Below are 22,094 nucleotides of genomic sequence, written 5' to 3'. Positions count from 1 at the left end.
CACAATGACCAAGGTGTCCTAAGAAATGATTGTGGCGCCAGCAAAACTGAGGCTTCTCCAAAAGGCCAACTGTTTCAACAGAGCCTTTTGCACACTGGTGCTGTTAGGCATGAGGAGTGAAGCACACGTCTCTAGTGAAGCCAGCTTTAACAGGTTTCAGGGAAAAGTCATGGCACGGAAAAAGTAATTTAAAAAGCTCCATTGTGGTCACTGGGAACTGGAAAACATTCATTCCTGCAAGTGACATGCAGGCCCTGAATTACATTACTTAGTGCCCACAATTTTGACTGCCTTGTCTCATGGGAGCCCTGACTCAAAAGTTAGATATGAAGAAATCTTGAGGATGACGTGTGATTAAAAAAATACACTGCATGTTGCTGGCATGGCAACACTTGCCTGAGGTCTGAGCACTCGAGAGGCTGAGGCTGAGGGACCCCTACGAGCTCGAGGCCAGCCTGGGCTACGTACTGAGTTTCAAGACCAGCCTGACACTCACAGAAAAACCCTCTCAAAGGAATGTTTAAATTTTTAAAAATTTATTACAAAAGACACATTACTATTAAGTGTCCCCAGTGCTCCCTCTGACTTCAGACACAAGTCTCTTATTGTCCTTGACACTTTTCTGAAACAGTCCTGCAAGTCTTGTTTGGTGTCTAGCTGTGCTGTTGTCGCTGCCCTGATGTCCTGATCAACTGAAAACATTTACCTTTTTTTTTTTTTAATTTATGTATTTGGTACAGGGTCTCACTATGCAGCTCGTACTCATAGTGATCCTCCTGCCTCAGCCTCCCCAGCTCTGGGATTATAAGCATGTGCTGCCACACCTAGACTTGGTGGCCGGCTAAGTGTAGCGCAGGACATGTGGTGCTGGGGATCAAATCCCAGGCCCTGGGCTTGCCTAAGCAGGCTGTCAGTCTGTTGAGCTATCTCACCGGCCCTAAAACATTTTATCTTTAATGGTCACTGACTTTGGGGAAGAGACAGAATTTGCATGGAGCCAGATCTGGTGAACAATGTGACTGAGGACCCACAATTAGGTTCTTATGAGCCCGGATTTTCACCGGATGGCACATGGCAGCAGCAATAACTGTTTTTTTGGTTTTTTTTTTTTTATTACACCCCATAAAGGCACTCACAAGAGAGGACTTCTAGAACTGCACCGGAGCGTGGCACAAACAGTGAGTGTCTCTGGGCAAGAGGGGGCATTCTGGAGATACGGATGGCAATGTGTTTTTTACTACATTAAAATTTTTTACTTACAACATATTTTGATCACCCCTTGTACCTCCAGTCATTTAATATTCACAGGAACTGGCTAATCTAAGGAAACATACAACAAGCCAGGGGTGGTGGTGCATGCCTGGAATCCCAGCACTCAAGAAGCTGAAGCAGGAGGATTATTGCGAGTTCAAGACCAGCCTGGGCTACAGAGCAAGCTCAAGGTCAGTCTGGCCTGCAGAGCGAGGCCCTGTCTCAAAAAGACACACACACACACACACACACACACACACACACACACAAAAGAAAACACAGTGACTCTATTTCCATAAATGCAAAGTCTTTTAATCATATGAACCCATACAATTTATTACTACAAAAAATTTACAAAGTTGAGTGTCCCAGAATGGCATACTGTGGTTAGTACTACACTGATGCTACATATGAATGCTTTGTGTTGGAGAAATCCTGTGGCATCGCAGACATGTGCTAAGAAGCAGCGTCCTGTCTTTTTAACAGCTGGGGCCTTCTAGTGCTCTGGGGCAACTCTTCTCCGAGAAATAATTAATTTGGGGTTTCTGTTTCTTTCTACCAGTTCTAGAACAAGGCTTTCTCTGTAATGTGATAATGTGTAATAAGACTGAAGTTTTCTGAGCTGAAAATTAATAAAATGAAATCAACAGGAAAAGAACCCGGAAGTCATGAGAACTTCTGAGAAGGGAGGCACCCACACATTTACCCAGGTCGGAGAAAATCTTGGGGGAACCTAGTGTGGGGCTGAAAGTGGGAGGAGTCCAGGTCACAGACTTTGTGGGCAGCATTTGCTCTATATCTGGAATGACTGGCTGGATAGGGGCGGGGGGTGTTGGAGGAGATCTACTTTTAAAAAGAGGAGAGGTAGGATGGGAAAAAGAAAACCGCTGGGAGAGAGCTCCGAAGCAACACCACTCATTCAGTATTTCCAGTTGCCACTCTTACACCCCAAGACCTCTCGCTCCCGTCATCCCCCAATTTTTCCTTCTGTATGCAGTGATCACATTTCACTGTTACCAGAGACCTGCGGGCAATGACTGCCCTGGTGGAACAAAAACCCAAAAGTTCGCCACAGTGGGAATGTCCACACAACCCCCAGCATCCCCGGGGAAGCCTGCTTTCAGCCCCTGCCCGAGGCTGGGTATCTCCCCATCTCCTCATCCGCTTTTTCCTGCATCCCTCTGATGCCCCAGTGGGGAGCCCCCTCCACGCTGAGGAACCATGATCCTGGCCCCAGGTGCTGCTTTGCTGTTTCTGCTCCAGGCAGGTTGCTCAGCACTGCTCTCCGAGACCTCACCCGGGGTGTGTCCCACGCCAGCATCTCCCCAAGCCCACCCCTCAGCCTCCACCAGGCGCAGCTCCTCTGGCTACAGCGCTGCAGACTGGGTCTCAGGGAGCCCGCTCTCCTCCAGCTTCAGGCCCAGGTTGTCGATGCCAATGCTGGTAACCTGGGGCACGCCGCTGCTCTCCGCTGGCTCCGCCGTGCGCGTCGGGGTGGAGCAGTACAGGACAAACCCCAGCATGATGACTGTGAAGGCCACGATGTAAAGAACTGAGAACTGGAAGGACAGAGAGACAGACGATGCACTGAGGGCGCCGCATCTGCCCTGCTGCCTTCTGCCAATGGTGTCCTGCGGACTGCCTTCATGTCGCTTGTCCTCGGCAAGTTGGCAAAGAAGAGCCTAATGCTCTGCACCCTTCTGCGAAGCACTCGCAAATGCTATGCCAGGGAAGCCACGCGCTCTGGCAACAGCACCCACCACACCAGCCCACCGGGTCCTCGGATCTTCAGAAGTGCAACCTTTGCCATTTTGTGATAATAAAGAGCGGCACCCCAGCCCGAGAGCCATCCCAGCAAGTGGAGAAGGTGTAAGCCAGCATGCAGGACCATGAGACAGCCCACTGGAGTCCCTAGACACGCCTACAATATTGCTGTAAAACAGAAGCGCAGAACTAAGATCAAACGTGGATGGACAGATGTGACAGTTGCTGCATAGCCCCTCAGCCCGGGCGCCATCAATACATTTCATTCTGATAAAATTTAACAAATGATTTTTGTCTCTGTAGGCAAAGGTTATGTGGTAGAATCTGTGGTGGATACCAGGCATGCTGATGTTCACCTGCAATCCCAGTTCTCAGGAGGCTGAGGCAAGAGGATCACTGTGAGTTCAAGGCCAGCCTGGGCTACTCAGAGACTGTCTCAAATAAATAAATAAATAAGAAAAGGGGGGTAGGGAATATTTATTCAGTCAAAAAAATAATTAACTTAGATTAGGTTTCATATTATGACCAAAAGAGAGAGAGAGAGAGAGAGAGAGAGAGAGAGAGAGAGAGAGAGAGAGAGAGATTGGTAATAGAATTACAGAGTAAAACAATTACAGCATGGGCTAGTGAAGGAAAAGGATTAGAAAGACAGAAAACTGAAATGACACAGTGTGAAAGGCAGAAAAAAGGGCTGGGAAGATAACTTGGCAGTCTAAGCACCTGCCTGGAACAGCAAGGACCCAAGTTCAATCCCCTGTACTGCATACCACGCCACCCAGCACTGAGGAGGCTGAAACAGGAGGATCACTACGAGTCTGAACTGTGTAGTTAGACCCTGTATCAACAACAAAATTCAAAAAATAACAAATAGAAAGGTTTAAAAAAAAAAACTAAGTTTGAGAAATGAATATTAAAACTTCTAGTCATTTCCAGCCATGGACTTAAGCAGAAGGCCATTGGGTGTAATGTTAGTTACCACTGGTCTTAATTCTTGTACTTGATACTTAGCTTATGCAACACGTAGCTGATGTCTAAGAATGTCTATTGGGAAAAAAATAATACAACAAATATTAGGAGAAGTTAAAACTATTTAGTGTACCCCAAACTTTTTTTTTTATTGAGTTGGGATTTCACTATGTTGGCCAGGCGGGTCTTGAACCCAGACTCAGGAGATCCTCCTGAGGGTGTCAGCCTCCCAAGAAGCTGAGACTAGAAGCATGCACCACTGCACCCAGCTTATGAAATTTTAAAGTCACTATTACAAAAGTAGCATGCTCAAAATAAGCAAATAAATAAATAAATTTTAGGGGCCGGGGATATAGCTCAACGGCATAAGTACCTGCCTGGCAAGTGCAAGGTCCTGAGTTCAATCCCTGGTACTTAAAAAAAAAAAAAAAGAGCCAAAAGTAGTATGCTCTTTTATGAGACATCCAGTGTTACCTGCAAGAACCGTATAATTTGTGCCCTTTTTTGGTCTGGTGATCTATAACTGTTCAGAAGAAACCATGTTGTGTCACTCTAAGAAGGCCAACGATGGAATGCAGCCCTTCTTTAGAACAGAGACGCGCTACTTTTTTCTTCTTACAACTCTATCCTTTGTATCCAGATCTATACAGGAAGGTTCTAGTGACTACTTTACTCAGAACATATCTACTCAAGATCAGCCACAAGAGTGACCGTGCTCAAGGTCACTAGGGCCTCGCTTCCAGCTGTCTACTCCAAACACATCCCTGCCAAAGTTATTTCTGGCACTATAATGTTTTTACGTTGGTAGTATCTTTTAAAATGTCTAACACCGTGTCTTCATTAGGTCCTGAATTGTATCTACTTCTGCTCTTTGCCCTGCAACTTTTGAAACAGACTCTGACCAAAAAACAATAAAACAGGATCCAAGTTAAGAGGACACTGCTAAAGATGCAGTCGGTCATATTAAAGCACTGAAAGGAGTTTACAGATTGCATGCTCCTGTTGGAAGCATGTGCCCAAAAAATGACAAAGAGGTTTACTCATACTAAGGTTCAGGGTAGCTGAAGAACGGATAGTTAAGATCTGAACCTAACAGCTACCACTCTCCTAGAATCACAGCGTGGAAACACCAGCAGCACCAGGTGGTCATGGGAAATGCGGTCCCACCCCCAACACGGAGCAGCTCACCCCCCCTTGGACTGATGTAGCCCCTGTCACCTCAGACGGGAGCAGGAGGGGTCAAGACCCCTTCCCAGGGTCACTTGACATTCTTACTTGTTGCAATGTGACCAATAAGCTATAAAGACTCCTTCAGCCTTGGTTGAGGAATATCTTAACTAAGTCTGCAAAGATAACAGCGGGTTCTTGCCCTGTGTAATCGTACAAGGCAAAGGTTGATGCTTCATAAGCAGCAATTTCTGAGAAGCCAGGGAGAGTTATGTATCAATAATGCAGATAAGCACCGTGAGTTCACGCTGGTTCCCGGGAAGAGTATAAATCGGCATCAAGGTCTCCTGTTTGGATACAACATTTTACAAGGACAAAGAAATACAGTTGCTCTTCCCTACTGACACTAAAAATATGAAGCAATAGCTAACACTATGACTATCTGCTCAAAAGGCATGGGAGAAAGATAGCAAACAGGTCAACAAGTCTCTACTGCAGATACTGAGAAAAGATGGGTATTTGGGGGTTGTTTTTCTTTGATTTGATTTGATTTGTTTTATTTTGTTTGAATCAGAGTCTGGCTATGTAGTGCAAGCTGGCCTTGAACTCTCGGTGATCCTCCTGCTTCAGCCTTCTAGGCCTGGGATTATAGGCAGGCATCACCACACCCAGCAAACACGGACTTTGGAGATGGCGATTCTGAGTGGTCCAGAGACCCTGGACAATGGAGGTGGATCTGTAAGGTTAAAACCATCTTCACAATAAATATTAAGATGCTATTTGTCTTTTTTTCATTGTCTTTTAAGAAAAGTGGGATGTTCCAGGAGCTACATTATTATAGGCAGATAAGTGAGAACACAGCAGAACTGTGGCTGGAGGTGGCTCTGAAGGAAAGACCGTGAGATCAAAGTCACTGTGACTAGATCTACATGTTTCCCTCAGGGATGAGTGGAAACTTGAGATTATACTATAGTTGGTACTGCCCTGTGAGGTTTTCCCAGAGAAGCAGACCACTATCTCCCAGGGCTGGGCCATCCCTCTGCCACCAGACTAACACTAAGACTATAGATTATCAACCAAGGTTAATGACGTCATCACAGGCCCTTGTACCAGCCCCAGTCCGCTGTTGGATCACTATCAGTCAAGTGGCTATACCTGCAGTCGTATTGGTTGATTATAGTTTGACCCACATTGGACCCACCTCATAACTTTGCCCCACAGAATGTCCTTGGAGATGACCTCAGTAGCAGCCCACTTCTGAAGGGACACTTTCTGCCTCTCTGGAGCTATTCCTGTTCCCCATTCCTTTTCCTATTTCCCAATAAACCTTTCCTACTGTTAATCTCCTTTGTCCTGTGTATTCATTTTTAGACTAGGGGATAGCAACTCAGAACATCTGACTTCTAGCAGGCCATGATGTGTGTAATAAGGTGGCCTGAAGAAGCAGAGGCGAGATGCCATCTGTTTGTTTATAAATCTTTTTCAGACAGGGTCTCCCTGTGCAGTTCAGGTTGGCTTTGATTGACAGGGTCCCCTGTGCAGTTCAGTTTGTAAGGCCAGGCTAGCAATGATCTACCTGCCTTGGCCTCCTGAGTGCTGGGATTATGGCATGTGCCACCATACCTGGCTCCAGCTGTTTTCTTTTTATGTATTTAGTACAGGATCTCACTACACATATCGGACTCATAGTGATCCTGTTTTGAGCCTCCCAAGCACTAGGATTACAAGTGCATGCCATCACACCCAGTCTCAATCACTGTTCAGCATGGCCCGGAGGCAGGGCTGGCACAGCATGGAGGGCGGGGAGGACCGAACTCTGGTCCCTGTGTCTGCCTAAGCAGGCACTTTAATCTGCTGAGCTATCTGGCCAGCCCCCAGCTATTTTCTATTAAGTCATATAAATGTAAAAGTCACTTTCACTCTTTGGACATTATCATTTTCTCACAATAATGTTTATGTTAACATGAGTTGATTATTTTCTGAATAAGTTAATAAATGAATATTTTTAAACTTCTGTTTTAATTTCTAATATGGTAAATAAATAGGTATAACTAGCGTCCTCAATTTTTAAGCATTTCAAAGGGCCCTGAGATTGAAACATATGGGAAGTTCTCAAATTGGCTATGAAAAATTAAAGACTTTAAAAACTTGGGTATGGTGCCACACACCTAAAAATCCCAGCTGACTTGGGAGACTGAGGCAGGAAGATCTCAAATTCAAGATCACCTGTGCTACACAGGATTTTCAAGACCAGCCTGGGCTACACAGTGAGCACCTATCTCAAAAAAAACAAATTTACTTGGTTCTTTCTGATGAGCGAGACAACCTGATGAATTCATGAGCGTGACACTCTCATTTTAATAACAAAAGTAGAGCAGAGAGGGTGTGTGGGGACAAAGGACTGAGTCGACAGAAGATGAAGACAGATGCCACATGAAATTTGGCCTTGACTGCACCACTGACCAGCTGCTGACAGACCATCACATAACCTCTCTGGGCCTTTGCCTTTGCATCCCTAACCTGAGACAGTTGGGTCAGCCATTCCCCAGGGAGGGTGGTTCCACCTCAGGGGATGCTCCTCCCATGCTCCATACTCCTGCGCCTGCTTCTCCTGCAGGCTCTGGCCTATCGCTGCTCCTGCCCCACCTAGAGAATTAATAAATGGGATCAGAACTGCTATTGCTGGGATGTGTTATGCCTGGGAGTGCTGTGAAGAGGCAGAGACAGAAAAGCCTGAAAACCACTGGGCTGAGGGACCTGTAAGGTCCCTTCTAGATATTAAATTAGCATTAAGGATGCAGCCATTCCAATCACGCATGCATGAGAAACACACAACTGTCCTTCCTTTGCATCAGGGGCTGCAGACTGAAGGCCTGTGTATCTGCAGGGTAAAGAGAGGAGGTGCTCTGGAGGCTAACAGCAGCGTGGGACTGTTTGTCACCAAGCAACAAGAAGCATTTCCAAGAGCCAGTTCTGCTGGCCAGGTCATCAAATCCACTGTATTTCACCTTTTAGAGAAACCCTACAAGGGCAATTTTTAACCAAAGAAGTGAGGCCTGTCTAATAAAATTCTTGCTAGGAGGACGAGGAGGTTTTATTTTTGGATCTAGAGTCTTAAAGAATCCTTTTTGGGGCATAGTGATGCACACCTATATTCCTAGCGCCTAGAAGGCTGAGGCACCAAGATCACCACAAGTGCAGGGCCAGCTTGAGAGAGACTCTGTATCTAGAAAGAGAGAAAAGGAAAGAGGGAGGGAGAAAGAGATGGAGGGAGGGAGGGGTGGCAAATAAAAACCTCTTTTAGGCCAGGCAAGCATTCTTTCTTGGACATGAGCTATTTTCTTACCTTATAGCCAAACAGAAAGAGTCCAAAGAAAAGGCTGTAGAGGTCAGCTGTCAGGATGCCCAGGTTGACAGAGGTTGCGCTAGTGACTTTGATCACCAGTGGCATGAAGCTATACAGGCAAAACATACAGAGGGCAAACGCCACGAACAGCAGGGCTGTGGGGAAGTGGAACATTTAATATTATGGAAGAAATCAGACGAGAAAAAGCTTCAGGCTTGCTTGCTAAATAAAACCCCCTGATCCTTCACAAATGATCTACAAAGTATCTCCTCAACAGCCAGCACTACATGAACCAATGAGACAGACTACAAAGAGGCAATAACAGAACAACAAGCTGGGATGGAGAGGAAGGATCCCAAAGACCTAACAGGGTAAATAATGACTTGAAAAAAAAAATTTGGCGGGGGGGGAGTGCAATACTGGGGATTGAACCCAGGACCTTTGCACTGAGCTATATCCTCAGCATCTTTTATTTTTTATTTTCAAACAGGATCTTTCTAAATCACTCAATTGTCCATCTGGGCTGGGCTCAACCCTGGCATCTCTAGTCTCCATCTCCTACAGTGCTAGGATCATAGGAATGCACCACCACAGCCCATGAAGGCTATCAAACCTTCCTTGTGGTTGAGCAGGTCAATAGCTTTTATCCCACGCTATCCACACCTTTCCAGACAGGGTGATCCTGGGCTAAAAGGTCAATAAAAGCACACTCACTATCAGGTATCAAAAGAACCACTCATGACCTCTGTTGGCTTTTATTTGGCCTGGTTAGATAAAGTTTGTGTAACTGGATTCAAAATAAAGTATTTTTAGGACATCAAAGGGACATATTAGATCCACTGTATTTTGTTCCCTGCATTAAATTCAATTTTGTTTCCTGCATTAAATTCCTCTTTTGGAAAGTGCTGATCCTTTGGATGCTGGCAATAGCAGGACTGTGTCTACTCCAGCACTACCTTTTAACCTCATCCCAGATGCAATCTAGATTATTTAATTGAATTCAATACCCAGACATGGTACATGATCTTCAATGGCATTTATATGCTACTGAACCTTTCTGCCCTTCATTAAGTGAGGTTCGCATCTTTCCTAGCTGTCCTAAAGCTCGCTTTCCCCTGCTTTATTTATTTGTGTGGATGCCTCAGACTATCACATGAACGAAGAAATGTGAGGCGGTAGGTGATTACATAACCATGAGATGCTTCGGGTACTGTTTCACAAATTTCACCCCCAGGTAGCCATCTTCACAGGTCTGAGGACCCTGACACACCTGTCACTGAAAGTCAGGGTGAGGAAGGTCAGTCTTCAGAATTCCTGGGGGGGGGGGGAACCTGCCAGGGGTGGAGACAATGACACACACCTCTAACCTCAACTATTTAGGAGACTGGCGAGAAAAGCAAAAGTTCAAGGCCAGCTTGAGAAACTTGAGACCTGGTCTCAAAATAAAGTTAAAAAGGCCTGAGGACATCGCTCAGTGGTAGAGCACCTGCCCAGCATAGAGGAGGCCTTCTGTTCAATCCCCACACCGCGGAAAGAAAAAGTTAACCCTGTAGGTAAGATTAAGATTTTTAGGGCACTTCACCTACCAACTCTGAAAGAAAACTCAATGTAAACCACCTTCACGGATACAACTTTACAAAGATACACCAATATTATTTTTTTAAAAGCATTTGTTTCTTTTTTTTAATGTAATTTTTTTTTTCTTTTTCTTTTTCTTTTTTTTTCATTTGTTTCTTTATGCATATTTTTGTCACTTAAAAGAGCATCTTCTGGGTGTGGTAGTGTAGGCCTGTAATCCCAAGCGCTCGGGAGGCTGAGGCAGGGGAGCCGCTGCAATTTTGAGGCCAGACGGGGCCACACAGTGAGACTCTGCCCCCCCAAGACAAAAACAAACAAGCAAACAGAAAGACACACTACTTAAAAACAAAAATCACTGATTTACATACCAATTTTCCAGTTCCAATGAATGCTGGCCATATCCTTGTACTCCACAATCAATCTAAGATTAAAACAAGAGGTCACAGCGATCCACTTAGAAAGTTTTACTATTTCATAAACAGTTTAGTTGTGATGCTTCAGCTAAGATAAGGAATTGTGTTGACATTTGAGCCTTTTTTTTTTCTTTGTTTTCTTTTTTCCGGAATCGGGGATTGAACTCAGGCTCTTGCGCTTGCCAGGGAAGCACTTATAACACTGAGCCATCTCCCCGGCCCTTCAGCTTTTTTCAAATGTTTTATGTTTTTATTTGATACAGAGTCTCACTATGCAGCTCAGACTCATAGTGATCCTCCTGTCTCAGCCTCCCCAGCGCTGAGATTACAGGCATGCACCACCATGCCGGGTTTCAGTGGCAGGCTCGGTGTGGGACCGGAATGACATGTGGTACCAGGGATCGAACCCATGTCCTTGCATTTTCCAGGCAAGTTCTTAGACTGCCAAGCTATCTCCCCAGCCCTTGAGTTTTTCTTAGATTATACAAATAAGTATCTTTTTTAAAAACCAAAGAATAAACAAAAGGTTTATTCTTTATTCAACACACAAGCTAGAACATGTCGGTATTGATCACCTTGTGACTCACTGCTCTTTGCAGCTAAAACTGTTTAGTGGGTAGTTGCCGCTTTGGGTACTCTTACGCCTTCCAGGACCAATTAACGACAATAAAGATGTGCTGAATTTGCCTACAGTCGCGCTCCTCTAGGAGGAGAGCAGGACATAATGACTTCCCTTGAATGCATTGAGGAGTTAATGCGTTGGCATTTTCTGGAAATAACTAAAAAAGAAAAGTCCTTACTGGTAACGCTGCCTCCAGTCAGAAATCCTAAACATCACACATGTGTAAGAAAATAAGGCACAAGGGTTTTGATGCTGTTAAGAGGCTAACAATCCTCTTAACAGATTTTTAGTCAGTTACTAATTTCAAATATGAATTTGGACTAAACAAAGAATATTAATGGTTAGAAAGTAATCATTTTATGATAGATTTGCTTATATTATTTCTAAGAAAAAATGTAAACACTTACAGCTGTATGCCACTGATAATTGTCCCAAATAAGCCCAGCATTCCTAAAAATTCCAGTCTGCTCAGTTTCTTCACAATGTACTCTTCGCACACATTAGACACGGCATAGAGGGACGCCCCGAGCAGGACCAAGATGTCACCGATCAGCACGTCACTCCCTGCGGCAGAGGAAACGCACAAGGGATCCAGGTCAGCAGGTAGCCAGGAGTCCATGCGACTCCTCTTCCTTTAAGTAAGATTTTCTTTAATGCTGGTTTCTAGGAGTTTAAACTCTCTTCTTTGTACTCTCTGACATAATCTGTACCACACAGCAAACTGTTCATATTTGAGCTCCTCAGGAGACTCTAACAAACCAGAGGATGATACGGCACAGCCTCGACAGGAGGCCTCCGCAGTGATTCTGCGGCTGATACATTCCTGGGATTTACTGAAAATGACAGGAAAGGGAGCTCATAAGCTTAATGCAAAGAGACACTGGAGGCCCTTGTAGATTGGATGAATTCAGACCTTTATCTAGCTTAAAGAAGTCTCCAGTATACACTGAGTCTCCTTTTTGACCAAAAAGAAAAAAAATCTAGTTTTCCAGTAATTAATCCAAAACGTTTGAACCAAAAGATTCTTCCAGACCCACCATCCCCCAGGAATGTCTCAACTGGGTACTGTGGTGCACAGTAGCACCTGGGGAGGCTGAGGTAGTAGGGCTGCAAATTTGGAACCTGCCTGGGCAACCTGGTGAAATCCTGTCTCAAAATAAAAGTTTCAGAGGTCTGGGGACTAAGTTCAGTGTGAAAGTCCTGAGTTCAATCTCCAGTGTGGAAAGAGAGAGAGAGAATGAGAAAGAAGGAAACAAGAGAGGGAGGGAGAGAGGGAAGAAAGAAAAGAAAAAAGAAAGTACTCTGTCATCATACAAACAAAATTAATGTGACCAAAAAACAATAAGGTAAGGTTTGTGGGCCAGGAGTGACATAAAGATTGTAGTATTTAGAGTTATTTTAAAACGATAGAATGAAGTAAGTTGAAAAATAAAATGCAAAATGTAGTTAACCAGATTGCATTTTCTGCCCTTTACTGTATCTTCGGAAAACTACAAGTGGAAATTTGAGAAAAACCTTTCTGTGACTAAGCCACCAACACACGACCCAGGCATCTTACCTGAATTGTCTTCCCTCCCTGCCAATATGTCTGCGCCGACCATGGTTCCCACGCCCAGCAGGCAGACAAGCACTGCGATGAAGTGGATTACCCTGTATCTCGCACGAAGAACAAACCACGAGAGAGCCATCAGCACAGGAATCCCAAAGCAATCCAAAAGCTGCGAGGAGGGAAAAACAACTTTAAACATCCCTCTTGGGCCGAAGGATGGGAAATCCAGTACTAACAGGAAGCAGCATTGATTGAGCATTTATTATTGCCATCGCTACTAAGTTTTACTTAGATTAAGTCATCTAACCCTCACCATAACTCTTAATCCCACTCTATACTGACAAAATAAAGACACAGAGAGGCCAAATGAGCTGCCCCAAATCACACACAGCCCTATGCTGGTACGCAACTGCCTGCAAACTCAAACGTGGCATGCGATGCAAGCTGGCAGCAGGAGTCCATTCCTATTGTTTGGTTCTGGATGCACAAGCTAGAACGTGTCAGTATCAATCACCTTGTGACTCACTGCTCTTTGCAGTTAAAACTGTTTATTTGGTAGTTGCCGTTTCGGGTGCTGTTACGCGTTCCAGGACCAGTTAACGACAAGCACAGAGAGGCACCACCTCTGGTTAGCTGTAGGAAAATGCAGCGCTGGGTCTCAGGTCCTAGGGCAGCACCTGTGCGGCTCACCCCACACTCCACCCCGCGTATCCCGAGATGCAGGTGGCAAACTTTCCTCCCTGCACACATCCATTTATTCAGTCAACAAATATTTATTAAGCACCTCACGTGTGCAAGGGAAGCCAGGGACACAGAAATGAAGGGGTCAACCACAAGCTCTGTCCTCAGGGGCACCCAGAAAGCTAGATGGGCATGGAATAAACCATGAGAAAGGCAGACATTTAACTGTACTTGAGCAAAGTGCAACAAGGGAGCACAGCTAGCTGTGGGAAAGAGCACGGTCCCCGAGGAGTAGCCAAGCCCTGGGGACAGAGGCCTGCTCACAGGACAGGTTTGGCTCATCCCCCGCTGTGCCACTCTACACCTGCTGAGCCGGGGTCTAGGAACCTCCACCCCAGACACTGCCCATCTGAAAAACTAGGGGTTAATGGAGCCAAAATCACTTGCAAGATGAAGGAAAGCAGATTTCACTTGCTTGATTCTTTTGATTTTAAAGAGAAAGACAAGGCAATCATACAGCATTTCCAAACAGGATAGCAGGACATTAACAATGCTTAATATATTGCATATTGTTATCTTCAAAGTAGTTTGCTCAGATTACAAGATACAATCAGCACAAAGTGTTCTTTTCAATGAACTCATAGAAATGTACAATACAATTATCTTCATCACTTGCTCAATTCTTTTTTAACTTGATGACAGGCCTGCGCCACCATGCCCAGTCTCAATTGCTGTCTCAGCACACCCCAAGGGCGGGATCAAACCCAGATCACTGCACTCTGCCTAAGCAGGTATGTTAGTCCCCTGAGCTATTTGGCTGGCCCACTTGCTCAATTCTTAATGTCACAAATTTTATGCAAATTCAGGGATAAAATATATTCAAGCATAATTCCTGATGCGTTTAAGTATATTCCAGAATAAAGCCAGGCATGGTGGTCAAACCTACAACCCCAGAATGTGTGAGGCTGAGGCAGGGGGATTGTTGAGTTCAAGGCTACCATGCGCTATAGAATGAGGCCCTATCTAAAACCAAACAAATAAAAATATAATATATGCATTACACTAGTAATATTTCTGAAACATGTTTACTGCTCACCCTGGTTTGTGTTTGTTTGTTGTCTTACGCAGCTTCTGTCTGTATCTGCTCAGTTGCACACGAGGAGACCCCCGAATCTCCACCAGCCTGTTAGATCCCATCTGTAGCTGTGTACGGGCTGCTCTGCACTGCAGCATCCTCCCTGGGGGCCAACACGCCACGCGCAGGAATGGGCTTCTGGCCTTGCTCTCTGTTCTAGCTGCAGCTCTAATCTCCATAATACTTTATTGAGCCCGCCTGAATCGCAAACCATTAAATGATGCTGATAACAGCCTGTCCCAGAAGACGCCAGCAGACTACTTCGGCCATGTTTTAACAAAGTCTAAGCTATACTTCTCAAATAAAAACACAGGGAGAAAAAGGCCATTCTTAGAACTATCACAGAAGATTCTATACCCCCCATTTGTTTTGTTTTGTTGTGTCAGGGTCTCACAATGTAGCCCAGGCTAGTCTTGATCTCACAAGCATCTTCCTACCTCTGCCTCCCAATGCTGGGATTACCAGCGTGCACCACCATACTTGGATTTCCCTACCCCAAAATTGTCTTGTATCAATCTTAATCAATTTTGTGGGGCCAAAAATGACCCTGTAAGGAGCCACCTATCCACTGAAGAAGCCCCCGAGGCCTCTCACTGATCAGCTAGCTCTGTGCCCTCTCTGGGCCACAACATGGAATGAAGGGGCCAAGCAAATAATCTCAGCTTGCCAATACTCTAACATCCCCAGTGCCTCCTGGTACCTGTCACATTCAGTCGAAACACACTTTTGACGACAGATGTCTTCTTCCTTGATGCATTCAGCCCTAGAGTCTCATTTAGTTTAATCTTTAAACTTATGAGCCAGGAATGGTATAATCCCAGCACTTGGGAGGCTCAGGCAGGAGGGATCACTGTGAGTTCAATGCCAGCCTGAACCATATGGGGAGACCTGACTCAAAAACCAAAAGCCAATCCTGGGCATGGTGGCACAGGCCTGTGATCCCAGAACTCCACATAATGACATGAAATCTGCATCGAAGTAAATTCTCTTAGCACAGAACAGGGAAATGGAAAGAAAGTGATGAATGGTGTACAATCAAGAGTTCTCAGGCCGGCGGGTTCGATCTTCGGGCCTGCCCTGCCAGCCCCGCCCCCGCCCTGAGAGGGCAATTGATTTGTTTGAGTTTTTGTTTTGTTTTGTTTTTTGTTTTGAATAGATTTTTGAGTTTCATTAAAATCTTACATGAACAAGAAATTGGAAATACAATCACATCAAAGAACAAATTGTCACGGCTTTGACATTTAAGACAAACAAATTTGTAGGGCAGAATTCAAAAAGGTTGTGATGTTATAACAATTTAAAATACAGTTAACCTACTTCTAAGAATGCAAAACATATAGTCATAGGTTATTTTCAATGCAAGAAAACAAATTTTTTTGCTTTAATTTCTTAAAACTACTAAGACAAAGCACTAGTTTGTATTTTGATTTACAGCATACTTCATACTCCTATGTAATCTATCCCAAATCCAGAAAAGAAAAAAAAAAAGAACGTCCAAACCAAAGGTTCTGTAAAACCATGATTTAACAACTTGTTCTGAAACTAAAATGAAGCCTGAAATGATAAAAGCATTGTAATCCCCCAAATAAGAGAACTCTACAAGCCCAATAATGTCCAAAAGCATTTATGCAAAGAAAGATAAAAAGACGAGTATATACACAATAGTGATTCTTCAGCCCAATACAAACGGCAGCAAATTACTACTTAAAGATGAAACAGTTAAGCCATTTTTTTTGAAGAATGTATATTAGAGCCAATTGTACTTGACAGTATCATTTTTAAGCCCTCACTTGTCTATTTCCATTGTTGCCCATAAGTATCCTGATAAAATTCCTGGTTGTCATTATTGTAACCATAGTTACCAGAATAGTTACCACCTTGCTGAAGCGGCTGCTGAGCGATGGGTTGTGAACCCGTTCTGTAGGTTGTTGGTCTAATGACACTTGGAATCAAGTTGGGTGTACCCGTCTGCCTTTTTCTTGCCTCCTACACTGCCCCCATGATTGCCCTGAGCTCCATGGGAACCATGGCCTGAGAGGGCAATTGAGACCTGGCATGGTGGCGCGTGCCTCTAATCCCAGCTCTTGGGAGGCTATAAACAGGCAGATCACTACGAGTCCAATCTAGTAGTGAGACCCTGAACACCCTGTAGACCCTTCCCTAAAATACAAAACAAAAAAGTTCTCTGGGGAAAACTGGAAGACACAAAAGGAGAAAAAAAAAAAAAAAATACAGGAGAGAATGTCAGTGGGGGAGGCTGAGGCAGGGGACAGCTGCGAGTGCAAGGCCAGCCTGGGCTACAGGGTAAATGCAGGGCCAACCTCAACTACAAAGCAAGACCTTGTCTCACAAATGAATGAACAAACAAAGAAAGCCCCCCCCAAAATATTGTACAGTCACAATAGACAGAGTACAAAGTAAGACCTTGGGGAGGAGAGTGGGGCGACATGAATATGGAAATGAGTTTGGCCACATTAAAACATATTTAAAGTGCAACAGCATACAGAAGAAAAAGCAAGAATGAATTCGGCCTTAGAGGACCAGGGAAGGTCTTGCAAACACTGCCTTTTAGGAAAAATAGAGTAGTCTGAGAGAGTAGCAGACTGTGGCGAGAATGGGCAGCAGAGGGGAAGGGACAGGAGAGGCCAGTGATGCCAGTGGCCAGAGCCCAGACTTCACATGAGCCGCCACCTGCCTATCTGTAAGTACAGAATCTTAGAAGGAGCCCTTAGGAAGGAAGCTCCAAGACCTTGCAATCCAAACTGCTGCTTCTTCAGATTATGTAGGCAGAATTATTCCAGTTGGGACTACAATTTCAGCAGTTCTAGTAGTAACAGTCACCTCTGGCCACAGGGAGCGTTAGGTGCTGGTGCTTAGCTTTGGACCATAAGTGCCTGGCTTTTGCCAAATGGTCATGTTTTTCTACTAGGCAAGGATGAGACAAATTGTTTTTGATACCACAAGGCATCAACTTCAGCCACAAAAATCCAGCCATAAAAGTCTGGTTTAACTGTGTTTAGGCTTTCACCAATTAAACTTTTTTTCTCATTAGTAAGATAATCAGCCTTTAAAAATTATAATCAAGGAAGTAAAATGGGAGTGAGAGTTAAAAGGGTAGTTGGCGCTAGAAAATATTCCCTCCTGACCTCCACCCTCATGCACTGATGATATTTAATGTATGTTCACATCAGACAAATGCTGTTTTCATCAGTCTCTACCTTTTGCTGTGAGATCATTTCACTTGAAGCTCTTCACGATTATTAAAAGTTTGAGAGCTAATACAGACATCTCTAAGATATGTACAGTGAGACATGCAATTCACCCAAGTCATAAATTCATTAAGATGTGAAGTCGAAATCTAGCCTTGGCATCCACTCGCTTTCACCTCTGTCTATAAAACATCTTGCCACCGGCGATGGGGAGGCAGGGTACGATGCACCCTGTCACTTGTCACTTGCTAACACTGGGAGAGCTGCGATCAGACTTCCTCACCTCCAAAGTGCTGCTACATGGGCGCACTTCTCCTTCCACGTAGCTACGATAAACCTAACAGGGAAGGAGGAATGGAAATTCCACCTTTGGCTGCTGCATCTCCCCAGAACGTAACAGCCTCCTTCCAGCAGGTTCTGTTTGGTTTGCTTTTTCAGTGCTAGAGACTACAACTGAGCCACACCCTTCCCCTTTTTTTATTTCATATTTTGAGGCAGGGTCTCACTAAGTGGCTAAGTTGCCTGAGCTGGGTTTGAATTTGCAGCCTCCTGCCTGGCCTGCCCGAGTGCTGGGATTGCAGGTGCGCACCACCCCGGCGGCTTCTCCCGTCATGAGCGTCTGCTTTGTTTCTAGGCCCCAGTCTCTGCGCTACACAGACATCCACTTTGATGTCTGAGCAACACATAAAACAGAATTCTTGTCAACCTCGCAGAACCAACTGTCAACTAAACATTTATTCTTATTTTGGTAGGAACTGTTCTCATTTGCTACGGCATTAGCAATTTAGGAAGTGATTAACTTGTATACCTTTTCGCTAATTCAGGGAAACCTTATGCATCAGAACATATGCTCTACCAGAGCAGACGTCGTCCACCTGCTTTCAGGTTTTCTTCAAGGGAACAGGTTCCCACTTAAATTAGGCCGACACATACGGGTACATTCTCCCTTTCTACAGCTGGGAAATCCCAGGTGGCCCGAGGGCCGGCCTTACCTGGACGCTGGTGAGAGTCGTGTACTGGTACGCCCTGACAATCAGGTAATTAGCTTCCACGTCTGCCAGTCCCAGTAGGATGTACTTCCACCACTTTCTCCTCAAGATGTCCAAAAGGTTATCACTGCCTGGTTGAAAAAGAAGCTGGGTTAGCACATGCGACCTGAAGATGACACCTGAAACGAGGCTGCGTCATCTGGGGAAGTATTTGAGCTCCCTACTTCTTACACACACACACATACACACACACACACACACACACACACACACACACACACACTCCCAGCATTCTGGGAAGCTGAGGCAGGAGGTTTGCAAGTCTGAACCCAGCCTGAATTTAGCCATTCCATGAGACCCTATCTCAAACTATAAAATAAAAAAGGCCTAAGGAGGTAGCTCAGTTTGAATGTCCTGGGCTCAATTCCCAGTACTGCAGAAACATATATGTGAAACATTCATATATGTACACATACATATATATGTATATATGAAATATATGAAACATACATGTTTGAGTATATATGAATATATATATGAATGAATGGCACAGTCCATGCTACAAAATAGAATATTTTCCTATGAATTAACTGGTTATTTAACCTCCAGTTATGGGTTTTGTTTTGTTTGCTTTTCCAGCGCCCAGGATTTAATCCAGGCCTTCAAACTGAGCCATACCCCTCACTCTATTTTTGAGGCAGGGTCTCACCAAGTGGCTAAGTTGGAAGACATGTGCTTGAAAAGGAAAAATTAAGCTCATGATAAACTTAGGAAAGAGCTCCAACACTATGAAAAAACATCTTTAATTCTCCCAAATAGTTTGTTCAAATGATGTAGGATTCACCTGCACCACAGAAGGTACAACACATACACGGGATTGTACGTATAGAGCATATATAACGCATATATGAGAAGGTTTTATGGAAAGATAACACAAAAAGAAAAGAAATAAGAATCATAACTAAGTAAAGTACTAAGATCATAACTATGTTACTATAGTTAAAACCCAAGTAGCAGGAACATTCTGGAAACAGCAAGTAAGCCTTCCTTAAATAGGATGTTACAGAAAGCACATGACACCATCGCTTAGGGGACCTCACGCTCGGGCTTGGGAGTCACACTGACTGTGAAAGCCCAGGCTTCTAGAAAAGAGCAAAGCGCAGGGCTCTCCGCTGTGTGCCAGTTCTGATTCCAGCTCCTAGCATTCCTGCCGCATGTGGCCTGACCCCCAAACAGGGTTTCTCCCTCTTTCACAACCGTTTCCTACTTTCTTTAAAAAAGTAAGTTGCTGACCTTGACACAAAAGAATACCGCTGATGTAGAAAGGTTCATTTAAAGGGCCTGGGAGATGGCTCAGTGGAATAAGCACTTCCTTGGCAAGTACAAGGGCCTGAGTTCAATCCCTGGTTGGGGGTGGGGGGAGTTCATTTACAGAGAGAATTAACAAACACCACCCTGGTGGTTTTACGTAGAATGAAAATGGAGGTACTGCACCCTCCCAATCGGGGTGGGGGGACACCCACTCTCTTCACACTTGTAAATCCACTCTTATTTATCTGACAGTATCATGAGCTCTCTTGTGGGGAGAACATGACGGGCTGTGTACTGACGAGCCCCAAGCACAGAGGTGGTGGAAGCGAGGGGTCGGGGATGTGGCCTAGGGTGGACTCCTGACCCCAAACTCACTGTTCAAATGACCTGGAGTAAGTTCTCCAAGGGCCACCTGCCCCAGCGCCCCATCTGCGAGGTAGAGATGGCAATGAAAGCCACCTGAGCTCATGGGCCTCTATCAGGTAACACCTCACTTCAAGAAGGCAGCACAACTATGCCTGGAGACTGGGGAAGGAGCTCAGTGGAAGAGCGCTGGCCTAGCATGGGGTGGGGGCTGCAGAGGGAAGAGGAAAAAGGAGGGGACAGCCTGGCACAAAAACATTAGATTCTACTTTTTCTGTAGCTAACTAGAAAGACGGAACACTATGATGGTACTAAATAGCGTGGGTAGCCAGTGATAAAGATGTGAATTCTTTGCCCTTGTGGCTGCTCAGCCCGCGTTCTGGGACGGGCGGCATAGCTCAGGGACAGCACTTGCATCACATGCACAAGACCCCGGGCTCAGTCCTCAGCGCTGTTAAGGAAACAAGCAAACCAACCTAGATCTGATCTGCACGTATCCGTACCCCATCTTCGCTTAGCTGGAAACGCTATTCTGAAGTGTGATGTTCTCATCTTTTCTGGAATTTTTAATATCGTCTCTTACTTTTACCAACCAGAAGGAAAAAAAAAATACAACTTAACATTTACACTTTCTTTGAGCATCACTCTGTTACAAACAGTTCATGGAACTTATTTTAATCAATACTTTCAGAGAGTTCTGTGTAAACCTCCAGCCACTACTCTCCTAGAATTTAGAGGTGTCACGCTTTTCCAATAACTTTTATAAAGCTGTTTTGAGTTTTGCTGTGTTTTATTTTTAAGCTTCTAAAAGTCAAGCTTTTTTATAAAAAAAATTCACACACTTGACGTACCTGACCGAAAGGCTAGCATCACTGTGTAAATCAGGAAGAGCGCGCAATAGTTGAGAAAGCTCTGGAACATGGGGGTGTTGACATTATACTTTTCTGTCAAATACTGGCTGGTGATAGCTGTACCACAAATGCACAAGGACAACATCTGCCCCAGGGCAACTGTCTTCAAAATGTGCCTAGAAAATAAAGAAAATTGGAATAACGTGCAAGAAAATTACATCTGAAATACACACACACACTGTTGTGCTAAACACACCAAAACACTAATTATGTCAAATGATTATTTCATTTCATTGCCTAGTTCATGTGCATGCATATTAAATTATGGGTGAGCAACTATATTTGTATTCTTTTACATCTCCAGTCCCGCCCCCATTTTTAGTAAATATATACCATTTCCTTCTCTCATTGTCTAAATACTTGATTTCTTCCACTGCCCTGCTATTTTTTGATTTATTGGATACAAGGTCTTACTACACAGTTCAGACCCATAGTGATGCCGTCTCAGCCTCCCCAGTGCTGGGATTACAGGTGTGTGCCACCACACCTGGTTTTGGTGCCTGGCGTTATGGTTTAGCACAACCTGCGGTTCTGGGACTCAAACTCGGGTCTTCACACTTGCCAGGCAGGCTAAACTTAGACCACTGAGTATTTCCCCAGCCCCCAATGCCCTTCTAGAAAAAGTGATTTTCTTTTTGTTTTGTGGTACACGGGATTGAACTCAGGATCTTACACTTGCCAGGCAAGCACTTATGCCACTGAGCTATATCCCCAGCCCTCTAGAAAGAGTGATTTTCAGTGTTGGCTGTTAGTCACAATCATGGAGCTCAGACACAGATCGGAGTCCAGGGACTCTTCAGATGAGACCCCAGGGAATATCATGACTTGGCCTTGAGAGG

At 44.6% G+C, this 22,094-nt stretch overlaps 1 protein-coding gene across 1 annotated transcript; it reads right to left on the bottom strand.

The window, feature by feature from the left end:
- Positions 1-1,547: 1,547 nt before the first annotated feature.
- Slc35f2 (solute carrier family 35 member F2) lies at positions 1,548-21,376 on the bottom strand (the record flags this gene model as incomplete). The annotated part of the gene is made up of 7 exons (XM_004626126.2): positions 1,548-2,810; positions 8,495-8,649; positions 10,441-10,493; positions 11,515-11,671; positions 12,666-12,825; positions 18,674-18,801; positions 21,196-21,376. Coding segments are annotated over 7 exons (1,026 nt in total), but the record flags the coding sequence as incomplete, so codon positions are not given.
- Positions 21,377-22,094: the final 718 nt, after the last annotated feature.

This window comes from Octodon degus, unplaced genomic scaffold, assembly GCF_000260255.1.
Source record: "Octodon degus isolate 3935 unplaced genomic scaffold, OctDeg1.0 scaffold00012, whole genome shotgun sequence".
Lineage (NCBI taxonomy): Eukaryota > Metazoa > Chordata > Mammalia > Rodentia > Octodontidae > Octodon > Octodon degus.
Note: the sequence above shows the minus strand (reverse complement) of the source record. Positions and strands in the feature narration are given on the sequence as shown.